Source organism: Artibeus jamaicensis, unplaced genomic scaffold (assembly GCF_021234435.1).
Source record: "Artibeus jamaicensis isolate MK-2021 breed Jamaican fruit bat unplaced genomic scaffold, CSHL_Jam_final scaffold_537, whole genome shotgun sequence".
Taxonomy (NCBI): Eukaryota; Metazoa; Chordata; class Mammalia; order Chiroptera; family Phyllostomidae; genus Artibeus; species Artibeus jamaicensis.
Genome location: NW_026522047.1, coordinates 41404577 through 41421353, shown reverse-complemented (window position 1 = coordinate 41421353; position 16777 = coordinate 41404577). Strand labels below are relative to the sequence as shown.

General features: G+C 55.1%; 1 protein-coding gene across 1 annotated transcript; it reads left to right on the top strand.

Moving 5' to 3' along the window:
- Positions 1–155: 155 nt before the first annotated feature.
- Positions 156–16380, top strand: CACTIN (cactin, spliceosome C complex subunit). The gene is made up of 10 exons (XM_053658591.1): positions 156–390; positions 5044–5515; positions 8222–8317; positions 8746–8891; positions 9809–9971; positions 10053–10167; positions 12898–13090; positions 13833–13955; positions 14080–14363; positions 15027–16380. Exons 1-10 carry the CDS (start codon positions 215–217, stop codon positions 15515–15517), a joined length of 2259 nt encoding a protein of 752 aa, XP_053514566.1. The 5' UTR covers positions 156–214; the 3' UTR covers positions 15518–16380.
- The last annotated feature ends 397 nt before the right edge of the window (positions 16381–16777 follow it).

Here is a 16777-nt window from a genome sequence, read left to right as displayed (position 1 = left end):
GCCACGGTCCGACTGGAGTTTATAACGTAGACCACGTTTGCAGGCGGTGGGAGGTTTACAAGGCATCAGGGTCCTTGCGGGTAGGGTAGCGGGATGGGTTCGTAGCCCCTGGCTCAGTCTCGGATGGGGCAGCCTGGTGCGCGCCGTGACTGAGGAAGGCCCCCGGAGCAAGCCCCGGATATTTGCGTCTGCGCCGCCGCCACCGTCCCAGCCCATGGGTCGAGATACACGCTCGCGCTCGCGATCATCGTGTCGCAGGGGTCGTAAGGGCCGGAGACAGCGGAGCCGGAGCGGGAGTCGAAGCCGAAATCGGAGCGGGAGCCATGGGCGGCGAAACAGGCGGCGCCGAGACGGCGAGGGGCGGCGGAGGCGGCGAAGCCGGGAACGAAGGTGGGATCACTGCAGGAGCAGCGCCTGGGATCCGTCTACTACCCTGGGGAGGGGAGGTTAGGCAAGGCGTTCTGGAGAAGGGGTCGTCAGATAGCGAAAGGAAAGCGAGAGGTATTCCAGGCAGGGCACCCGATGTTTGGAGGGACATCAAGGAGCCCAGTGAGCGAGGCAGGTGACAAAAGTAATGGAAGACCAGTTCGTGCAGATGCTTGCGTATTGTGGTGAGGGTTTGGCCGTTATTCGTGGGAAGTAGGAGGCTACGGGAGCATTTTGAACAGGGGAGTGACGCGGTCTGACTTTGCAGAAGTCCCTCTGGCTTTCGTGGAGAAGGGACTGAGGGGATGAGCAGTAATGACACCAGGGAAGAGGAGGAGGTGGAGGTTATGGTTGTCCAGGCAACAGATGATTGTGGCTTTTACGAGAGGGAGGCACAGTGAGAGGTGGGTAGATTCGAGTGGGATGTCAGAAGTAGAGGTGACATCACTGACTCAGGGAGGTGGGTGTGAGAGGGAAGAACGGTTGATGACAGGTGGCAGGACTCAGCTGACTCCTACCTAGGACCTGAGTCTCAGCTTCCCCATGGCCCAAAGCCCTTTACTTCTGGATGTGGGGCACCTTGCCAGACTTGGCTGGAGTCTATTTCAGCACATAGGAACCAGCACAGTGGTGGGAACTGACTCCAAGACCTGGTCCCAGTGCTGGCTCATCCCCTAACAGACAGTGACACTCAGACCATTCTCTTCCCCTCTGTGACCCAGGGTTACTCGTCTGTGCCCTCAGATTTCCATGGGACCTCTCCACACATTCATTGTCCCCACTCCTCTGGCCCAGCAATTTTCACCGTTTCCATCTGTGGCACATGCAAACTACAAAAATTCTGCACCATCCGGAAAAAATATACTTTTTACTGATCTGACAAAAAAATGGGTATAATTTTGATTTCATTCACACTGGATGGCTATTGTGTTGGCTGTTGTCATTTTTTAAAAGATTGTATTTATTTATTTTTAGAGAGAGGGGGAGGGAGGGAGAAAGAGAGGAAGAGAAACATCAATGTTCAAGAGATACATCGAATTGTTGCTTCTCCCAACTCCCCAGCTGGGAACCTGGCCTGCAACCCAGGCATGTGCTCTAACTGGGAACCGAACTGGGAACCTTTTGGTTCACATATCAGCGCTCAATCCACTGAGCCACACCAGCCAGGGCTGTCATCATTCTTTTCTTTGACATTCTAAGGGAAAAGAGGTCAAAGCCCCTGACTAAATAGTCCGGTATTGCATGTTTTAAAAATTCTTGCAGCACATGGGTTGCAAATTGCAGCTGCAGCCTGTTCTCCACACCATAACCAGAATAACTGTAGTCAGACCAGCTGGTGGCCATCTAGGCCGAGAAAGTGGCTTTTCCATTTGAGTCTCCTAGGATCACTGCCACCCAGGAATTCCAGGAAGCTGCAAAGAGCAGAAGAACGCAGAGGCGATTTAAACCAGGGCTTGGTCACTCCAGCCTAGGACCAAGAATAGTTTTTACATTTGGAAACAGTAAGGAAAACTCAAAAGTATTTTATGACATGTGAAAATTATATGACATTCAAATGTTGGTGTCTAGAAATAAGACACACAGCCGTGCCCATTTGTTCACATACATTCCACAGCTGCTTTGCACTAAAGGGCAGAGCTGATTTTTTACAGAAAAAAAGTCACTAACCACCCTGGATTGTATAGCTTAGTGGATTGAGCGTGGGGTGCGAACCAAGGAGTCACTGTTCGATTCCCAGTCAGGGCATATGCCTGAGTTGCGGGCCAGGTCCCCAGTGGGGGCCATGTGAGAGGCAACCGCACACTGATGTTTCTCTCCCTCTGTTTCTCCCTCCCTTCCCCTCTCTCTAGAAATTAAAAAAAAAAAAGATGTATTTTTTTTTAAGTCACTAACTCTAGATTAAGGCCCTAGTGTTGATACTTTAGCTCCCATGGAAGAAAATGTCTTATTATTATCATCTTTATATTTTTTTGTGTACTGTTTTCTAGTATTTGAATTATGCACAAGAGTGAACCACCCTAGATATGTAATTAATGTTGTTTATAAAAATTTGATCAATTTATAGTCCATGTTCAAGGCCTCCAAAATAATTGGATTTCATAGATCAGCTTTTTAAAATGTTTTATTGATTATGCCATGACAGTTGTTCTATTCCCCCTTCATTCCCCTCCACCCTGCACACCCCTCCCCCACCATTCCCCCCCCTTTAGTTTATGACCACATATCTCAAGTTCTTTACATTCTGTATTTCCTATACTATTCTTGCCCTCCCCCCTATTTTCTACCTACTGTCTATGCTACTTATTCTCTGTACCTTCTCCCCAGTTCTCCTCCTCCCACTCCCCTGTTGATAACCCTTCATGTGATCTTCATTTCTATGGTTCTGCTCCTGATCTAGCTGTCCTCTTAGTTTGCTTTTGTTTTTGGTGTGGTTCTTAATAACTGTGAGTTTTCTGTCCTTTCACTGTTCATATTTTTTATCTTTTTCTTAGATAAGTCCCTTTGACATTTCATATAATAAGGGCTTGGTGATGAACTCCTTGAATATGATCTTATCTGAGAAGCACTTTATCTGCCCTTCCATTCTAAATGAAAACTTTGCTGGATAGAGCAATCTTGGTTTTAGGTCTTGGATGTAGGTCATGACTTGGAATACCTCTTTCCAGCCCCTTCTTGCCTGTAAGGTTTCTTTTGAGAAATCAGCTGATAGTCTGATGGGAACTCCTTTGTAGGTGACTATCCCATTATCTCTTGCTGCTTCTAGGATTCTCTCCTTCATTTGAATCTTGGCTAATGTGATTATGATGTGCCTTGGTGTTTTCCTTCTTGGGTCCAACTTCTTTGGGACTCTCTGAGCTTCCTGGATTTCCTGGAAGTCTATTTCCTTTGCCAGATTGGGGAAGTTCTCCTTTATTATTTGTTCAAATAAGATTTTCACTTGTGACTGTTCCTCTTCCCCTTCTGGTACCCCTATAATTCACATGTTGGGGCATTTAAAGATGTCCTGGAGATTCCTAAGCCTCTCCTCATTTTTTTGAGTTCTATTTTCTTCATTCTTTTCTGTTTGGTCATTTTTTTCTTCCTTTTGGTCCACTCTCTTGATTTGAGTCCCAGTTTCCTTTCCATCACTATTGGTTTCCTGTGCATTTCCCTTCATTTCAATTAGTTTAGCCTTCATATGTTCCTCTAATTTGTGACTAAAATCAACCAGTTCTGTGAGCATCCGGATCACCAGTGTTTTGAACTGTGCATCTGAAAGTTTGGCTATTTCTTGGTTGCTTAGAGTTATCGGCTCTGGGGCTTTGAGTTCTTCTTGAGCCATGTTTTGGTCTGTTCACACCTGTTACATATGAGGAGCAGAGCCTTAGATGTTCACCAGGGCGGGACCACCCAGGTTGCTGGTTTGTGATGCTGTATGTGGGGGCGGGGTCAGAGAGGGGCAATGGTGGTCCCCTCTGCTGCTTCCCACTGCTGGAGCCTGCACAGTCTGTCTCACTGCTCACTCCTTCGCTGGTTTATCTGCATGCAAATGTGTGACCGCGGTCAGCCTGCCGCCTCGCGCCCTCAGTGGGCCCGCCTGTTGCTACTCCACACCTGGGATTTGTCCCGGCCTGGGTCCCGCGCCTGGGTCGGTCCACTGGATCTTTCCTGCCCGGCCCAGCTCCACTGCTGGGTCCGCCCCTCTTACCGATCTGGCTGAAAGGTTCGTTGTTGTCGGACTTCCATATAGTTCAATTTTCTGTGTTTTGGCTGCATTTTTTGTTACTAAAATTTTGTTGTCTTTGAACTTGGTTGTGCGAGAAGGCACAGTGTTTCCACCTACGTATCCATCTTGGCAGAAGTACCATAGATCAGATTTTTTGACATGAGCTTAATAGGTGGAACATTTAAGAAACCAAAGACAGATTTAGTTTTTCCTTTCCTTGTTCAAAGGCCTCTAGACACTAAAGAATCCATCCCTTTAGGGGCTTGGCCATTCTGTTCCTTATTCCCAGTGCCCTTCCCTGGCCCTTTATTGCTGCCAGTTTTACTCTGGTTTACTTCTGCCCATCCTGTGTGACTAGTTTAAACACCACCTTCTGTACGCCCTCCCTTGACAGCTTGGAGAGCTCAGATCCTCCGATTCAAACGCCTGCGTAGCTCTGGTACGACCATCTAGCCCCATCCCACCTCTGTGCCTGCATCCCCTCACTCTCCCCCTGCTCCAGCCACGCGGGCCTCGTTCATCCTCCTTGAACATGCCATGTAAATTGCTGCCCCAGTGCCTTTGGTCTTGCTGTGCCCTCTGCTTGGATCACCCACCAACCAGATCTCTCTGTAGCTTCTTCCCCAGCTCCCTCCATAGTTACCACCTCAGGGAGACCCTCTCTGACCTTCTGTCCCCTAATTTTATGTCATTTCTTTGTGGCTCAAAGCACTATCCAGTGTTACACTGTGCATTTACTTGTTGGTGCGAGCTCCACAAAGAAAGGGACCATCAGTGTTTTGGCCACTGCTATGTTCTCAGGACCTACAGCAATGGCTGGCGCACAGCAGGAGCTCACTGAATAGAGGCCTGAGTCACTGAAATGACTGGCCTGCAGGTGGTGAGCAGACCCTTTCGGATTCCCTCCCCAGGTCAGATTCAGAGGAAGACCACTGGCAGCGGCGAGGACGGCAGAGCCGGAGCCCACAGCCACGCCAATGGCACTCACAGGACCAGTCCTCTCAGTCCGACTCGGGCAACGAGCATCACTGGCAGCAGCGGGACCGCCACCGTGGGACACGCTCCTGGTTCCGGGGCTCCTCCTCATCCAGCTCCGCATCCCCAGACCACTCTCAGAGCCCGCGGGAGGTGGCCGTGGCCCTGAGCCAGCAACAGAGCCTGCAGGAGCGGCTGCGGCTCCGTGAGGAACGGAAGCAGCAGGCAGAGCTGATGAAGGCCTTTGAGACGCCCGAGGAGAAACGGGCCCGGCGCCTGGCCAAGAAGGAGGCCAAGGAGAGGAAGAAGCGGGAGAAGATGGGCTGGGGCGAGGAGTACATGGGCTACACCAATACCGACAACCCCTTTGGCGACAACAACCTCCTGGGTACCTTCATCTGGAATAAGGTGAGCGAGCCAGTCTTGTGAAGCGCCCGGCGATTAATTCTGTTTGTGTCCTTTGCAGATTTCTCCTTTCTTTCATGAGCTTTCTGATCATTTTATTTTATATACTCTACAACTTTCATTTCAAGAGATGTTAGTTACCACTCACAGTAAACATTTCCCAGACTGCACCTTGCCATGCGGAGTTTATCTTACACACACGTGAGCGTGTGAGTGCACATGCGCACACACCAGTTCTGGCAGCTTTTATTCTATTAACTGTCTCTCACAGTGTAATATCTCAGGCATGCTTTGCCCCAGAAGCCAGGCTGACCGCGCCCTGGTCGGGTGGCTCAGGTGGGTGGAGCGTCGTCCTGTTCACCGAAAAGGGTGTGACTTGATCCCCGGTCAGGGCATGTGCCTAGGCTGCGGGTTTGGTCACCAGTCAGGGTGCATACGGGAGGCAGCGGATCAGTATTTCTTTCTCTGTCCCTTCCTCTTTCTCTAAACTTGATTTTTAAAAAAATACCACCAAATATATGCTCAGGTAAGGGTTAAAAAAATAAGGTAATTAAAACAAAAAACAAAGCAGCCTAACCTCAACAAGACTGGAAGGCAGGTTCCTGGAATCACACACCAGATGGGATTCCATGGTTACACTTTGTCAGCTGAGAGCTGTCATTTCAAGAGTGAAATGCCAATTACATGCTGACCCCCCTACCCTGCAGTCATGGCCTGCAGCATGGGGCCGAAGAGCATGCTCCGGAAGCCAGACGTCTGAAACCCAGGTGTCGTCAGGGCCGCCCTTCCCTGGGAGGGCTGCAGAAGGGCCCTTCTTGTCTCTCCCAGCTTCCGATTGCTGGCACCCCTGGCTTGTGGCCGCGTCACTCCAGTCTCTGCCTCTGCGGTCGCACAGCTGTCTTCCCTCTGTGTCTTTGTCCTCACGTGGTGTTGTCTTCTGCGTGCTTGTGTCTGAGTTTCTCTCTTCCTATAAGGACACCAGTCATTGGAGGGCCCTGCCTGACCCCGTGTGGCCTCGCCCTGGTTAATTCTACAGAGACTCTGCACGAGGTCACACTCAGTCTCCAGGTGTTGGGACAAGAGCATCTCTTTCGGGGGGACACAACTAAACGGAACACGGCACCCGGCAGTGGTGAGGGAGGGTGAGAGCAGGTGGGCAAAGTCAGAAGCTCGGGTGTCCACCCATCGCCCGCACTTCAGGCCTGGTTTCTTGCCACTGTCCTGAACCCACCGAGCCCATTCTGCCTCGGCCTTTGTGCTCGCCATTCCTCTGCCTTAGAACACGCCCTGCCCCTTCCATGGCCGGTGCTTTCTTGTCCTTCGGATCTCAGCTGACATGGTTCCCCTTCTGACAGGCCTTCCTGGCTCCCTTGGTCCCCCTGGTTTTTTTTTTCTTCTTCTTTTTCTAAGATTTAATTTATTTATTTTTAGATCAAGGGGAAGGGGCGGAGAAAGAGGGAAACATCAATGCGTGGTTGCCTCTCAAGTGCCCCCTACTGGGAACCTGGCCTACAGCCCAGCCTGTGCCCTGACTGAAAATTGAAACGGCAGCCCTTTGGTTCACAGGCTGGCGCTCAGTCCACTGAGCCACAGCAGCGGGGCCCCATGATATTCTTTATCAGAGCACAGCCCCTACTTTCCTAGCACTTTGCTAACAAACTTACATCCTGCACCTGCTGGGTGCTGGATTCTTTGTGAGCCCTGGGCACATACCCACAGGCAGAGATCCCTGTCCCTGGGAGCCCAGCGGTTTTGTGCATAGAGGAACTGTAATAAGTTAGCAAAGTTCGTAAAGGAGAGGACAAAGGCAGGCATTGGGATGCAGCGGTGACGGCAGTATGATAAGCAACCCAAAAAGGCCTCCCTGCAAAGGCGGTGACCAGATACACATCCTGCCCTGGCCAGTGCAGCTCAGTCGGTTGGAGCGTCGTCCTGTAACTGAAAGGTTGCACGTTCGATCCCCCGTCTAGGCACCTGTGATCCCTGGTCCAGGCACATAGAGAGGCAGCCGATCGAGGTTTCTCTCTCTCCCCCTTTTTCGCTCTAAAAGCAATGAAAAAAATGTCCTCGGGTGAGGATAGAAAGAAATAAGTAAATAAATAAATAAATAAATGCGCACCCTAATTTATAATGTGCAGTTCCTGCCAACCTGTGAGCTTCACAGGCATGCTCTGTCCCAAGGCCTGCACACAACAGGCAGCGCCCAAGTGCAGGGGAAGTCTAGTTGGTGTGTGCGCACGGGTGTTCAGGCATTTCCCGGTCAGTCTTTCTCAGCCCAGCCCGGCCTTGGGGATTCACCCCACAGGAGCGCTTCACCACACACGCAACTGGTGCAGCCTGGTGTCTGTGAAACGAGTCAGCAGGTCCCCAGTGAGACTGTCCTGGGAGCCTCACAGGAGCGGGCCCAGCTGCCTCTTCTCTGTGCTTCGGCACCTGTCTCACTCACAGCAGAGAGGGCTTCGTGGTTTGGATCGTATCGAATTGATTTTGTGGGCGGGGGTGGAGGGCGTCTTCTAGTAGGAGGCGCTGAGGTGTACCCAGGGACGGGTTGCTTCTCTTACCTTCACTCTCCTCGCCCGCAAAGCAGATGCTGTGGTCCAGTCATCTCAGTCACATACATGAGTGCACCAAGCTCCCTCATGGTGGGTTCCAGGGAGGGCAGCAGGGGGGAGGCACCTCTGCTCAGCAGGCTTGTGGTTGATCTTCCAGGCCCTGGAGAAGAAGGGGATCAGCCACCTGGAGGAGAAGGAGCTGAAGGAGCGGAACAAGAGGATCCAGGAGGACAATCGCCTGGAGCTGCAGAAGGTGGGGGTGCCGTTGGCCTATCCACATGGGGTCAGGAGGCCTCTTTCATAGGGGCCCCGGGGCTGATTTGCCTTTGTTTAAGTCAAACAGGACCTGATTGGCTCTCGTGGAAAGTCCAGGTGATGCTGGCTTTAGGTGCAGCTGGATTTGGGGACTCAGGCAGTGTCTCCAGTAAACTGCAGCTCTCCACCTCGGCTCTGCTGGCCTCTGGGCTTTACTCTCAAACACTCCTCTCCCAGGGTCTGTTTGAAATCTCAGGCATTCCTGGACCAATCCCTGTGTCTAGGGCTGGTGGGCTGGGGCCAGGCATGGGTTATAGTCCCAGCCCTGACCCTAGGGGACCCTGTGGCCTGAGAGGACACAGGGCAGGCTCCACAGGCCCCCCATCATCCAACCATTTCACCTCATCCTCTGTGTGCACTCCTCAGGTGAAGCAGCTGAGGTTGGAGCGGGAGCGGGAGAAGGCCATGCGTGAGCAGGAGCTGGAGATGCTGCAGCGGGAGAAGGAGGCAGAGCACTTCAAGACGTGGGAGGAGCAAGAGGACAACTTCCACCTCCAGCAGGCCAAACTTCGGTGCTGTGCAGGGGCAAGGGGAGCGGGGAGAGGGGCTGCCCACCACCACCCTACACCCACCCGCCTTCACCCACCAGCCTGCTTCTGGACCCAAACACATGGAACCTGTTTCTGCCCCAGGGCCTTTGCGCTTGCTCTTCATGCTTTCTACAACCTGCTGTCCCAGCTTTGGGTTTCTGCCTTTTGCCTCTTTCTGGTATTAGACCTGTTGCTGGGGTGTCCCCATCTCCCCCAGTAGGGTGGGTACAGAGGAGACCCCAATGCACCAGCTTCATGTGGTGGAACTGCACAAGTTGAGTAGAGTATGCCAGGCCCTGGGCCACGCTCTGCCAGTCCCTCACCCGCAGCCCATAGGGGTGTTTGCTCATCGGCTGCATTTATAGACAAGGAAAATGAGGCCCGTGGGCATTGTGAGTTGTCTGAGGCCATGTGGGCATCTGAGCCTGCAGCCAAGTATGTGCGCAGTTGGAGCCCATCCCCGGCTCCTTCTTGGTTCTCCTTCCTGCCAGCCACACCAGTCCTGGCCAGCGGGTCAGACCTCCCTGATCACGGGCACCTAGGGTCAGACTAGGATCAGCCACTGATGTGTCCCTGTGGGCATAGCACTGAGGCTCCAGATCTTCCAGTCTGGGCAGCCCATCCACTGAGAAGAGGCAGTTCTCTCTGACCCCCAGGCCCCACTCCCACTCACTGCTCTTTGGACCCCATGCTCACTCTGGTCCCTGCCCCTTTCTGGGCCTGGGCCTCCTGGCCAGCCTGTCTGTACCTGATTCTGCTTCTTTCAGGAAGTCTTCTCTGACCGCCAACCCTTGCAGGCCAGGCTCCTCCCTGGCTCCCATACCTGTCATCCACATGGGCAGGAGTTTGGGAGGGAGGTCACAGCCTGAGCTCTGACACCGCCCCTCTCCTCCGAATAGCTCCAAGATTCGAATCCGGGATGGACGGGCCAAGCCCATTGACCTGCTGGCCAAGTATATCAGTGCCGAGGACGACGACCTGGCTGTGGAGATGCACGAGCCGTACACCTTCCTCAATGGCCTCACGGTGGCTGACATGGAGGATCTGCTGGAGGACATCCAGGTACTGCCTGGCCCCACTACCCACCTCCCTGGCCTCCCCAAGACATGCCTTCACCGCACACCTTTGTGCCTCTCCCTCCAGGTATACATGGAACTCGAGCAGGGCAAGAATGTGGACTTCTGGCGGGACATGACCATCATCACAGAGGATGAGATCTCTAAGCTCCGCAAGCTGGAGGCCTCGGGCAAGGGTCCAGGTAACAGAGGGTCGGCACCCACCCTGAGCTGGCTGAACAGAAAGACACCAGGGTGTGCTCGGGGACACATGTCTGCATTGGTGGGAGTTGTCAAGGGCCAGGTGATTCCATGGGAAGCTAGCCTCAGGTGTTCTGCAGACCTCAGTTTAGCCTCTCTGCAGCCCTCTGTAGATCTCTGTGAGAGCCACCAGGGGGCAGCACTGGGCAGTGCGAGCCCCAGGTCCTGGGCTGGGGCTCTCCTGATGGGATGGCAGGGGCTTCCTTTAAATAATCACTCAGCAGTGCTGGGCTTCCCTGGTAGCAGCACCAGCAAGGGCTTTTTTGTGTGGGCTTCGGGTTTTCTCTGGAGGCTCAGTCTGTTTGAGTGAGAACAGGGTGCGGCTCTGCTTGGTCAGAAACCCTGTGCAAGCCCAGTGTGTTCAACCTGGTGTTCTTTTTAAATTCAATTTCCTTTTCATCAAAGTGGTTGCACGCATACATTTGCAAGGGAAGTGAACTCTCCAGACATGGCCTGTAGTCGCCTGGGGGCAGAGTTGCTCCACTTGAAGAACCCCTACTCTGAAAGCTCAGACCAGCCACAACATGCCCACCCCTCTGGTCCCCTGAAGCCACCGGCTTTGATGATTCCAGCTTCTGTGAGCCTCGTGTCCCTATTGCTAAGCTTCATCCTTCAGCACCCACCCCGGTGGCTGAGGACGTGAGCCCTCCCTTCCGCCTGGCCTGTATAAGTGTCATCTGTAGCCCAGATGCGGATCGGGACAGCTTCCTTCCTCTGGCGAAAAGGGCGAGTGTCTTTTGTTTTTGTAAGTGCAGTTTTGTTTCTCACGTCCTCTTAGCAGCTACATCCTGGAGCAGCTTCCGGAGAGAGGAAGGGAAGCTTTGCTGCCAGAGATGTGTGTCTGGGAAGTCTCCTTTGGTGGCAGTAGGACTGGGTGTAGAACTGGTCGGAAGGGGGCCGTGGGGCTGGTGGGCAGAGCAACAGTTATGAGCGTGGCTCTGGGCGCACATCTAGGCCACTGGGCAGCTCAGTGACCTTGGCTGGCCGGCCAGCTCCTTGGGTGCCCGGCTGTACCTTTTGTAGTGTAAGGATGATAAAACCCCTCGAGGAGGGTCCAGTGACAAGAAACGAGTAAATAGTGTGAGATGCTGGGGACAGTTGTCTGCACACACAACACTGCTGTCAGCTGCCGCCCCCATTCCCCTGGCTGGACCGTGGAGGTGCTCAGCACATCGAGTAGCCTGTCAGGCTTCCTTTTTCTTGTGCCCGAGCCCTTTCTCTCCCAGTTGGCCTCTGCCACCTCCTGGGTCTCCCTTCATTTTCTTCAGTGAGGGAGCCCCTCTTCGTGGGACCCCACATCTCTTTTTTGTGGCTTGCGCGCTCGTCTTGGTGGGGCACATTCGCCGTGACTTGTGGAGGAGGGCAGGCGGTTCTCTGATGCCCCGTGTGTTGGGAATGCTCCGCTCTCCCTCTGGCTGCTGGTGGCGGGGCTGGATATAGACCGTGGAAGTAGGGCGTTTTCTTGAGAGGCTGAAGCCCCTGCCTCAGTGGCTAAAGGGACATCCCAGGGGTCTGCCCACTTCCAGAGCTCTCTCAGTGGATGTTTGGGTGGCATCCGGGCCTAAGACATGGCTTCCTTTTCACATGTCTTAGCAGTTCTTGGCTCCTCTGGGAGCAGCACCAACGGGGCTGTCTGTCTGGGCTGTAAGTTTTCACTGGTGGCTCCATCTATTGGAGCAAGGGCAGGACTCGCTTCTGCTTGGCCTGGAATGGGGATTCTTGCTGAATTTGGTTTTCATCCTGGGGCGTTTCTGCATCTGTCATAGACCAGGGCCAGGCCACTAGCCCATAGGTTGACCACTGGGCCAGGGGCCTGGGTCCCTTTCACTCCTGTCCGGTCAACTGTGACCGTATGTCCAGCAGCACGGGTTCTTGAATCCTACTCTTGAGCAGGGAGCATGAGCTGATCGCCCACTCCCCCAGTCACCCAGCAGCTGCGTATAGAGTTCCCTGTGGACCAGCCCGGTGCTGGGAACACAGCAGTGGGAAGCCAGGGAGGTCCCTGCCTTGGGAAGCCATGTATCAGGTGTGCAGCCTAAGGGGCCAATCTGGTGATCAGGGAAGGCTCCCGGGTAGGGGTTATGTTCTTGCTGAATGCTGAGAATGGGTGTTGCTGATAGAACGTGCATATGCAAAGGCCCTGGGGCCTGGGGTGGGCTTGGCATGTTTGGTGAGCAGCCGAGAGGCTGGTGCACCCAAGCACATAGGTGTAAGTCCTATTCGGCCCTATCCTTGGGGGCCTCTCAGTCTAGAGGGCAGGAACGTGTTCTTGGGACCCCAGCCTATGATAGATGTTTGGACAGACTTTCCTGCAGGACAGAGGGCCCTGTTTGTCTTGGGGTGGTGTCAGAACTTCCCACAGCGCCTGGGAAGTAAGCAGCTTTTCCTGCTGTGGTGGAGTGTCCTTGGTGCCAGGCACAGCACACTGCTCACATGCATGGTCTCATTGGGCTTCCTAGGGGGCAAAACTGAGGCCCAACAAGGGTGAGACACTTGCCCAAGGCCACACAACTAGGATTGGCAGAGCAGGAGCTGAATTTCCAAACAGTGTGGCTACTGGGACACCCCTCCGGACTCTCCTGCATGGTTTGGGGAAGACAGTGGTGGGCAAGATTGGCAGGCCAGACACCTGGGTCCCAGCCTGATGCTGAGTTGCCCCCGCCTCCCCGCAGGTGAGCGGCGAGAGGGTGTCAACACCTCAGTCAGCTCTGATGTGCAGTCAGTCTTCAAAGGGAAGACGTACAGCCAGCTGCAGGTCATCTTCCAGGGCATTGAGGGCAAGATCCGGGCCGGAGGCCCCAACCTAGACATGGGGTACTGGGAGAGCCTGCTGCAACAGCTGCGTGCCCACATGGCACGTGCCAGGTAAGTGGGCAGTGGGCCTCAATCACCTTAGCCCAGGCACTGTCCTCGTTGGGTCCTGTCCCACTTGGCATCTTGCCTGGGGACAGGAGCCGTCTCCAACATGCCTGCTAGGCGAGGCTTGCCCCTAATTGACCCCCCGACCCTAGCCAAAGGCCCTTGTTGTGCTCTTTGTGCTCCCACGTGCGGTTGAGCCCCAGGAGTTAGGCAGGGCCTCCCTAGTGGCCTGCCTTCCTCATGGCCTGTACTGGGCACCTGGCCTTTGCTTCCCAAAGGGTCAGCAGATATCACAGGAAGCCCTCAGGCTGCCTCTCGCAGCCTTCTGCTGGCCCCACACTCCCTGTGTACAAATTCTCAGCATGCTTGGCACCACTGTGTAAACACAGTCTGCCGGCCACTAACTATTTGCCTCTAAATTTATCTTCTCTGCCGGCTCCGCCTCTTGTTCTGGCCCAGTATGGCCGTTAGGTTACACCCACATGTAAATATCCTGGTACGGGGACCTGCTCCTCCCAGCTAAGAGATAGTTCTCTGGGGTCTGTGACCCCAAGTTCCATTTTTTCATGGCTAAAGCCTTGACCCTGGAATGGCCATGCTAGGCTAGAGGCCCAGCTTGTGCTGTACTTACTGCTCTCAGCCTTGTGTGTTCTTACAGCGGGGGGTGGGGGGGTCCTGAGAAAGCCAAAGGGGAAATGGGGCCCCTTTCCCGCACCCAGTCAGGGTGACCACCTGGCCCACGTTCCAGGCTCCGCGAGCGGCACCAGGATGTGCTGCGGCAGAAGCTCTACAAGTTGAAGCAGGAGCAGGGTGTGGAGAGCGAGCCGCTGTTCCCCATCCTCAAGCAGGAGCCCCAGTCTCCCAGCCACAGGTAGGCCCAGCCCGAAAGCCCCCTTTCCTCACCCTAAGGCCCAGGATGTACCCCCAGCCCACAGGGCCCCACCTACCTCTGGAGGGGTCAGGGCAGCCACCCACTCAGCCTTCTCTCCTCAAAGCCTGGAGCCTGAGGTCCCGGCCCTGACCCCACCTGGGCCCTCCTTGGAGGGCGGCCCTGCGGAGGCGGAGGCGGAGGGGGAGCCACCGGCAGAGGGCGAAGCAGAGGGCGAGGCCGTGCTCATGGAGGAGGACCTGATCCAGCAGAGCCTGGACGACTACGACGCCGGCAAGTACAGCCCCCGGCTGCTCACAGCCCACGAGTTGCCGCTGGACGCGCACGTGCTGGAGCCTGATGAGGACCTGCAGCGTTTGCAGTTGTCACGGCAGCAGCTCCAGGTCACAGGTGTGCACTGGGGCAAATGAGGCCCCCGTTTGGGGGTGGGCAGCGAAAGGGTTGGGATGGGAGGCTTCTGGGTCCAGGGCCAGCCAAGCGGCTTAAGGGTGAACCTCTCTGTCCCTTCCCTCCCTGTCTCTGAGCATCTGTTCACTTTTCACTCGCTCATTCATTCAGTCGGGTTCAGCGTCCAGCTGGCCCCAAGGATAGAGAGTCGTTTTCACTTCCTGTGCCCAGCCCTGCCACGTGCTCCTCAAGCTGTTCACTGGGGAACAGCATGCTCCTCGGCCTCCCTGGGCTCTGTTGTCCTGGGTATAGATGAGTAATGGCGTCAGAAAGGCCCCTGCCCAGGGTCCCCCTGGGAGATCTTTAACCAGCAGGTTCTCTGGCCACCCAGCCGGGGACACATGGTGTTTGGTACCCACACGGGGAGAACAGTGAGCATAGATGGCCAGGGATGGGGCACCAGGCAGGCAAGGCAAGCTGGGAGCTGGGGCCTGTCCCACCCTGTGCCTTTACCCTGAGCCTCAGTCCTTCTGAGAGAGGCCCGGCAGGGTGGAACAGGCTCGGACCCCTTCCCACCGCCCTGGAGTGAGGCCCAGGCTCCCTGTGACCGGGGAAACTGAGGCCCATTGGTACCACAGTCCCAGCTAACGGCTGCCTCGCCCTCAGGTGACGCAAGTGAGAGTGCAGAGGACATCTTCTTCCGGCGGGCCAAGGAGGGCATGGGCCAGGACGAGGCGCAGTTCAGCGTGGAGATGCCCCTGACTGGCAAGGCCTACCTGTGGGCCGACAAGTACCGGCCACGCAAGCCACGCTTCTTCAACCGAGTGCACACGGGGTTCGAGTGGAACAAGTACAACCAGACACACTATGACTTCGACAACCCACCGCCCAAGATCGTGCAGGGCTACAAGTTCAACATCTTCTACCCCGACCTCATAGATAAGCGCTCCACGCCTGAGTACTTCCTGGAGGCCTGCCCCGACAACAAGGACTTCGCCACCCTGCGCTTCCACGCCGGTCCGCCCTACGAGGACATTGCCTTCAAGATCGTCAACCGCGAGTGGGAGTACTCACACCGCCATGGCTTCCGCTGCCAGTTCGCCAATGGCATCTTCCAGCTCTGGTTCCACTTCAAGCGCTACCGTTACCGGCGGTGATGGCCCTGTATCCCCCTTCCCCAACCACCTGACAGGAGTGGCGAGGCCGGCAGCTTTCCCCAGCTGGTGCACAGGCTGGGCCCCCCCTCACCAGCCTCACTTTCTCTTTGAGAACAGCGAGGAACTCATGGTGGAGCTTCCTCTGAGCGGTGAGGGGACGCCCGGGACAGGCTGGTCCAGGGCTCTGACATGCCTGGGGGGCTGCTGGCAGGACTCTGAGCACAGGGAACCCAGCAGGTATCGGACAACCTCACTGTCTGCGTGGGCGTGCTCAAGCCCAAAGCCTGCCCTAGACAAGCCCTTACAGGGCAGGCCCTTTGGCTGGGGGCAGCATGAGGCCCAGACATGGGATACCAAGCTTTGGAAGGGCAGGGAATCCAAATTCGGAGCCCTGATTGGCCCTTGGACACAGCCAGCTGCTACAGGGCCCACCCTCCTGGCTGTCTCCCAGCCAGCCTCCCTCAGCCTGCCCCAGTGGAACCCGGACCCTGCTGTGCCATGTTCCAAAATCTCTTTGAAGGGACATCTGCTCCCCTCACCCTGTTTCCCGCTGTGGGGTCAGTCTCCTCCCAAGTGGGGGTGAAGGACATGCCGCCCTCCAGCACCACGCCCAGGAACCAAGGCTCTGTGATGGAGACAGCTCTGGCCCAGAGTGGGACGAGCCCACCCCGAACGCCCAGGGCGCCATCTCCCGGCTCCTCGGACAACCCCCCCCCAAGCACCCGGTTTCATCTGGAAACATTTCAGGTGGTTTCTCTGAAAAGACTTTTTTAGGTGGGGAGGGAAAAATCTTGTTTATTTTCATTTAACTGATCTACTCATGAGAGTATGTTTTTTAAAATAAACAATTTATTTTAGAATAATTTAGGATTTTCAGAAACGCTGTAAAGGTAGCCCCAAGTTCCTGCCCCGCTGGCAGCCACGTTCAGCTGCCCCATTGTCACCGTCTCGCGTGACGGGGCACGTTTGCACCACTAAGGCGAGAAACCAACCAAGACCTTTGAAAAACACCCATGACGCCTACAAATAGTCCGCAGTTGTCCTTAGGAAGCTGCTGAGTCGGTGGGTTTCTTCTCGTGCTGCCTCGGGCCCATCAGCCTCTCCCCCAATCGGGGGTTGGGGGAAATGTAATCACCAACACTCCAGGCTGGACCTTGGGTGCTAGGCGCTAAGGAGCTGCTCACCTAGGCCCGGCAAGGTCCCGCTAGACAGTGGGTGCCCTCTTCAGGTGGTTTCTGCCCCCTTTGGACCCCTGGGCAG

Coding starts and splice junctions, on each gene's coding strand:
- CACTIN (XM_053658591.1), top strand. CDS start 215: ATGGGTCGAGATACACGCTCGCGCTCGCGATCATCGTGTCGCAGGGGT. Junction 9,972..10,052: donor ATCTGCTGGAGGACATCCAG/GTACTGCCTGGC, acceptor CTCTCCCTCCAG/GTATACATGGAACTCGAGCA. Junction 13,956..14,079: donor CCCCAGTCTCCCAGCCACAG/GTAGGCCCAGCC, acceptor CTCTCCTCAAAG/CCTGGAGCCTGAGGTCCCGG.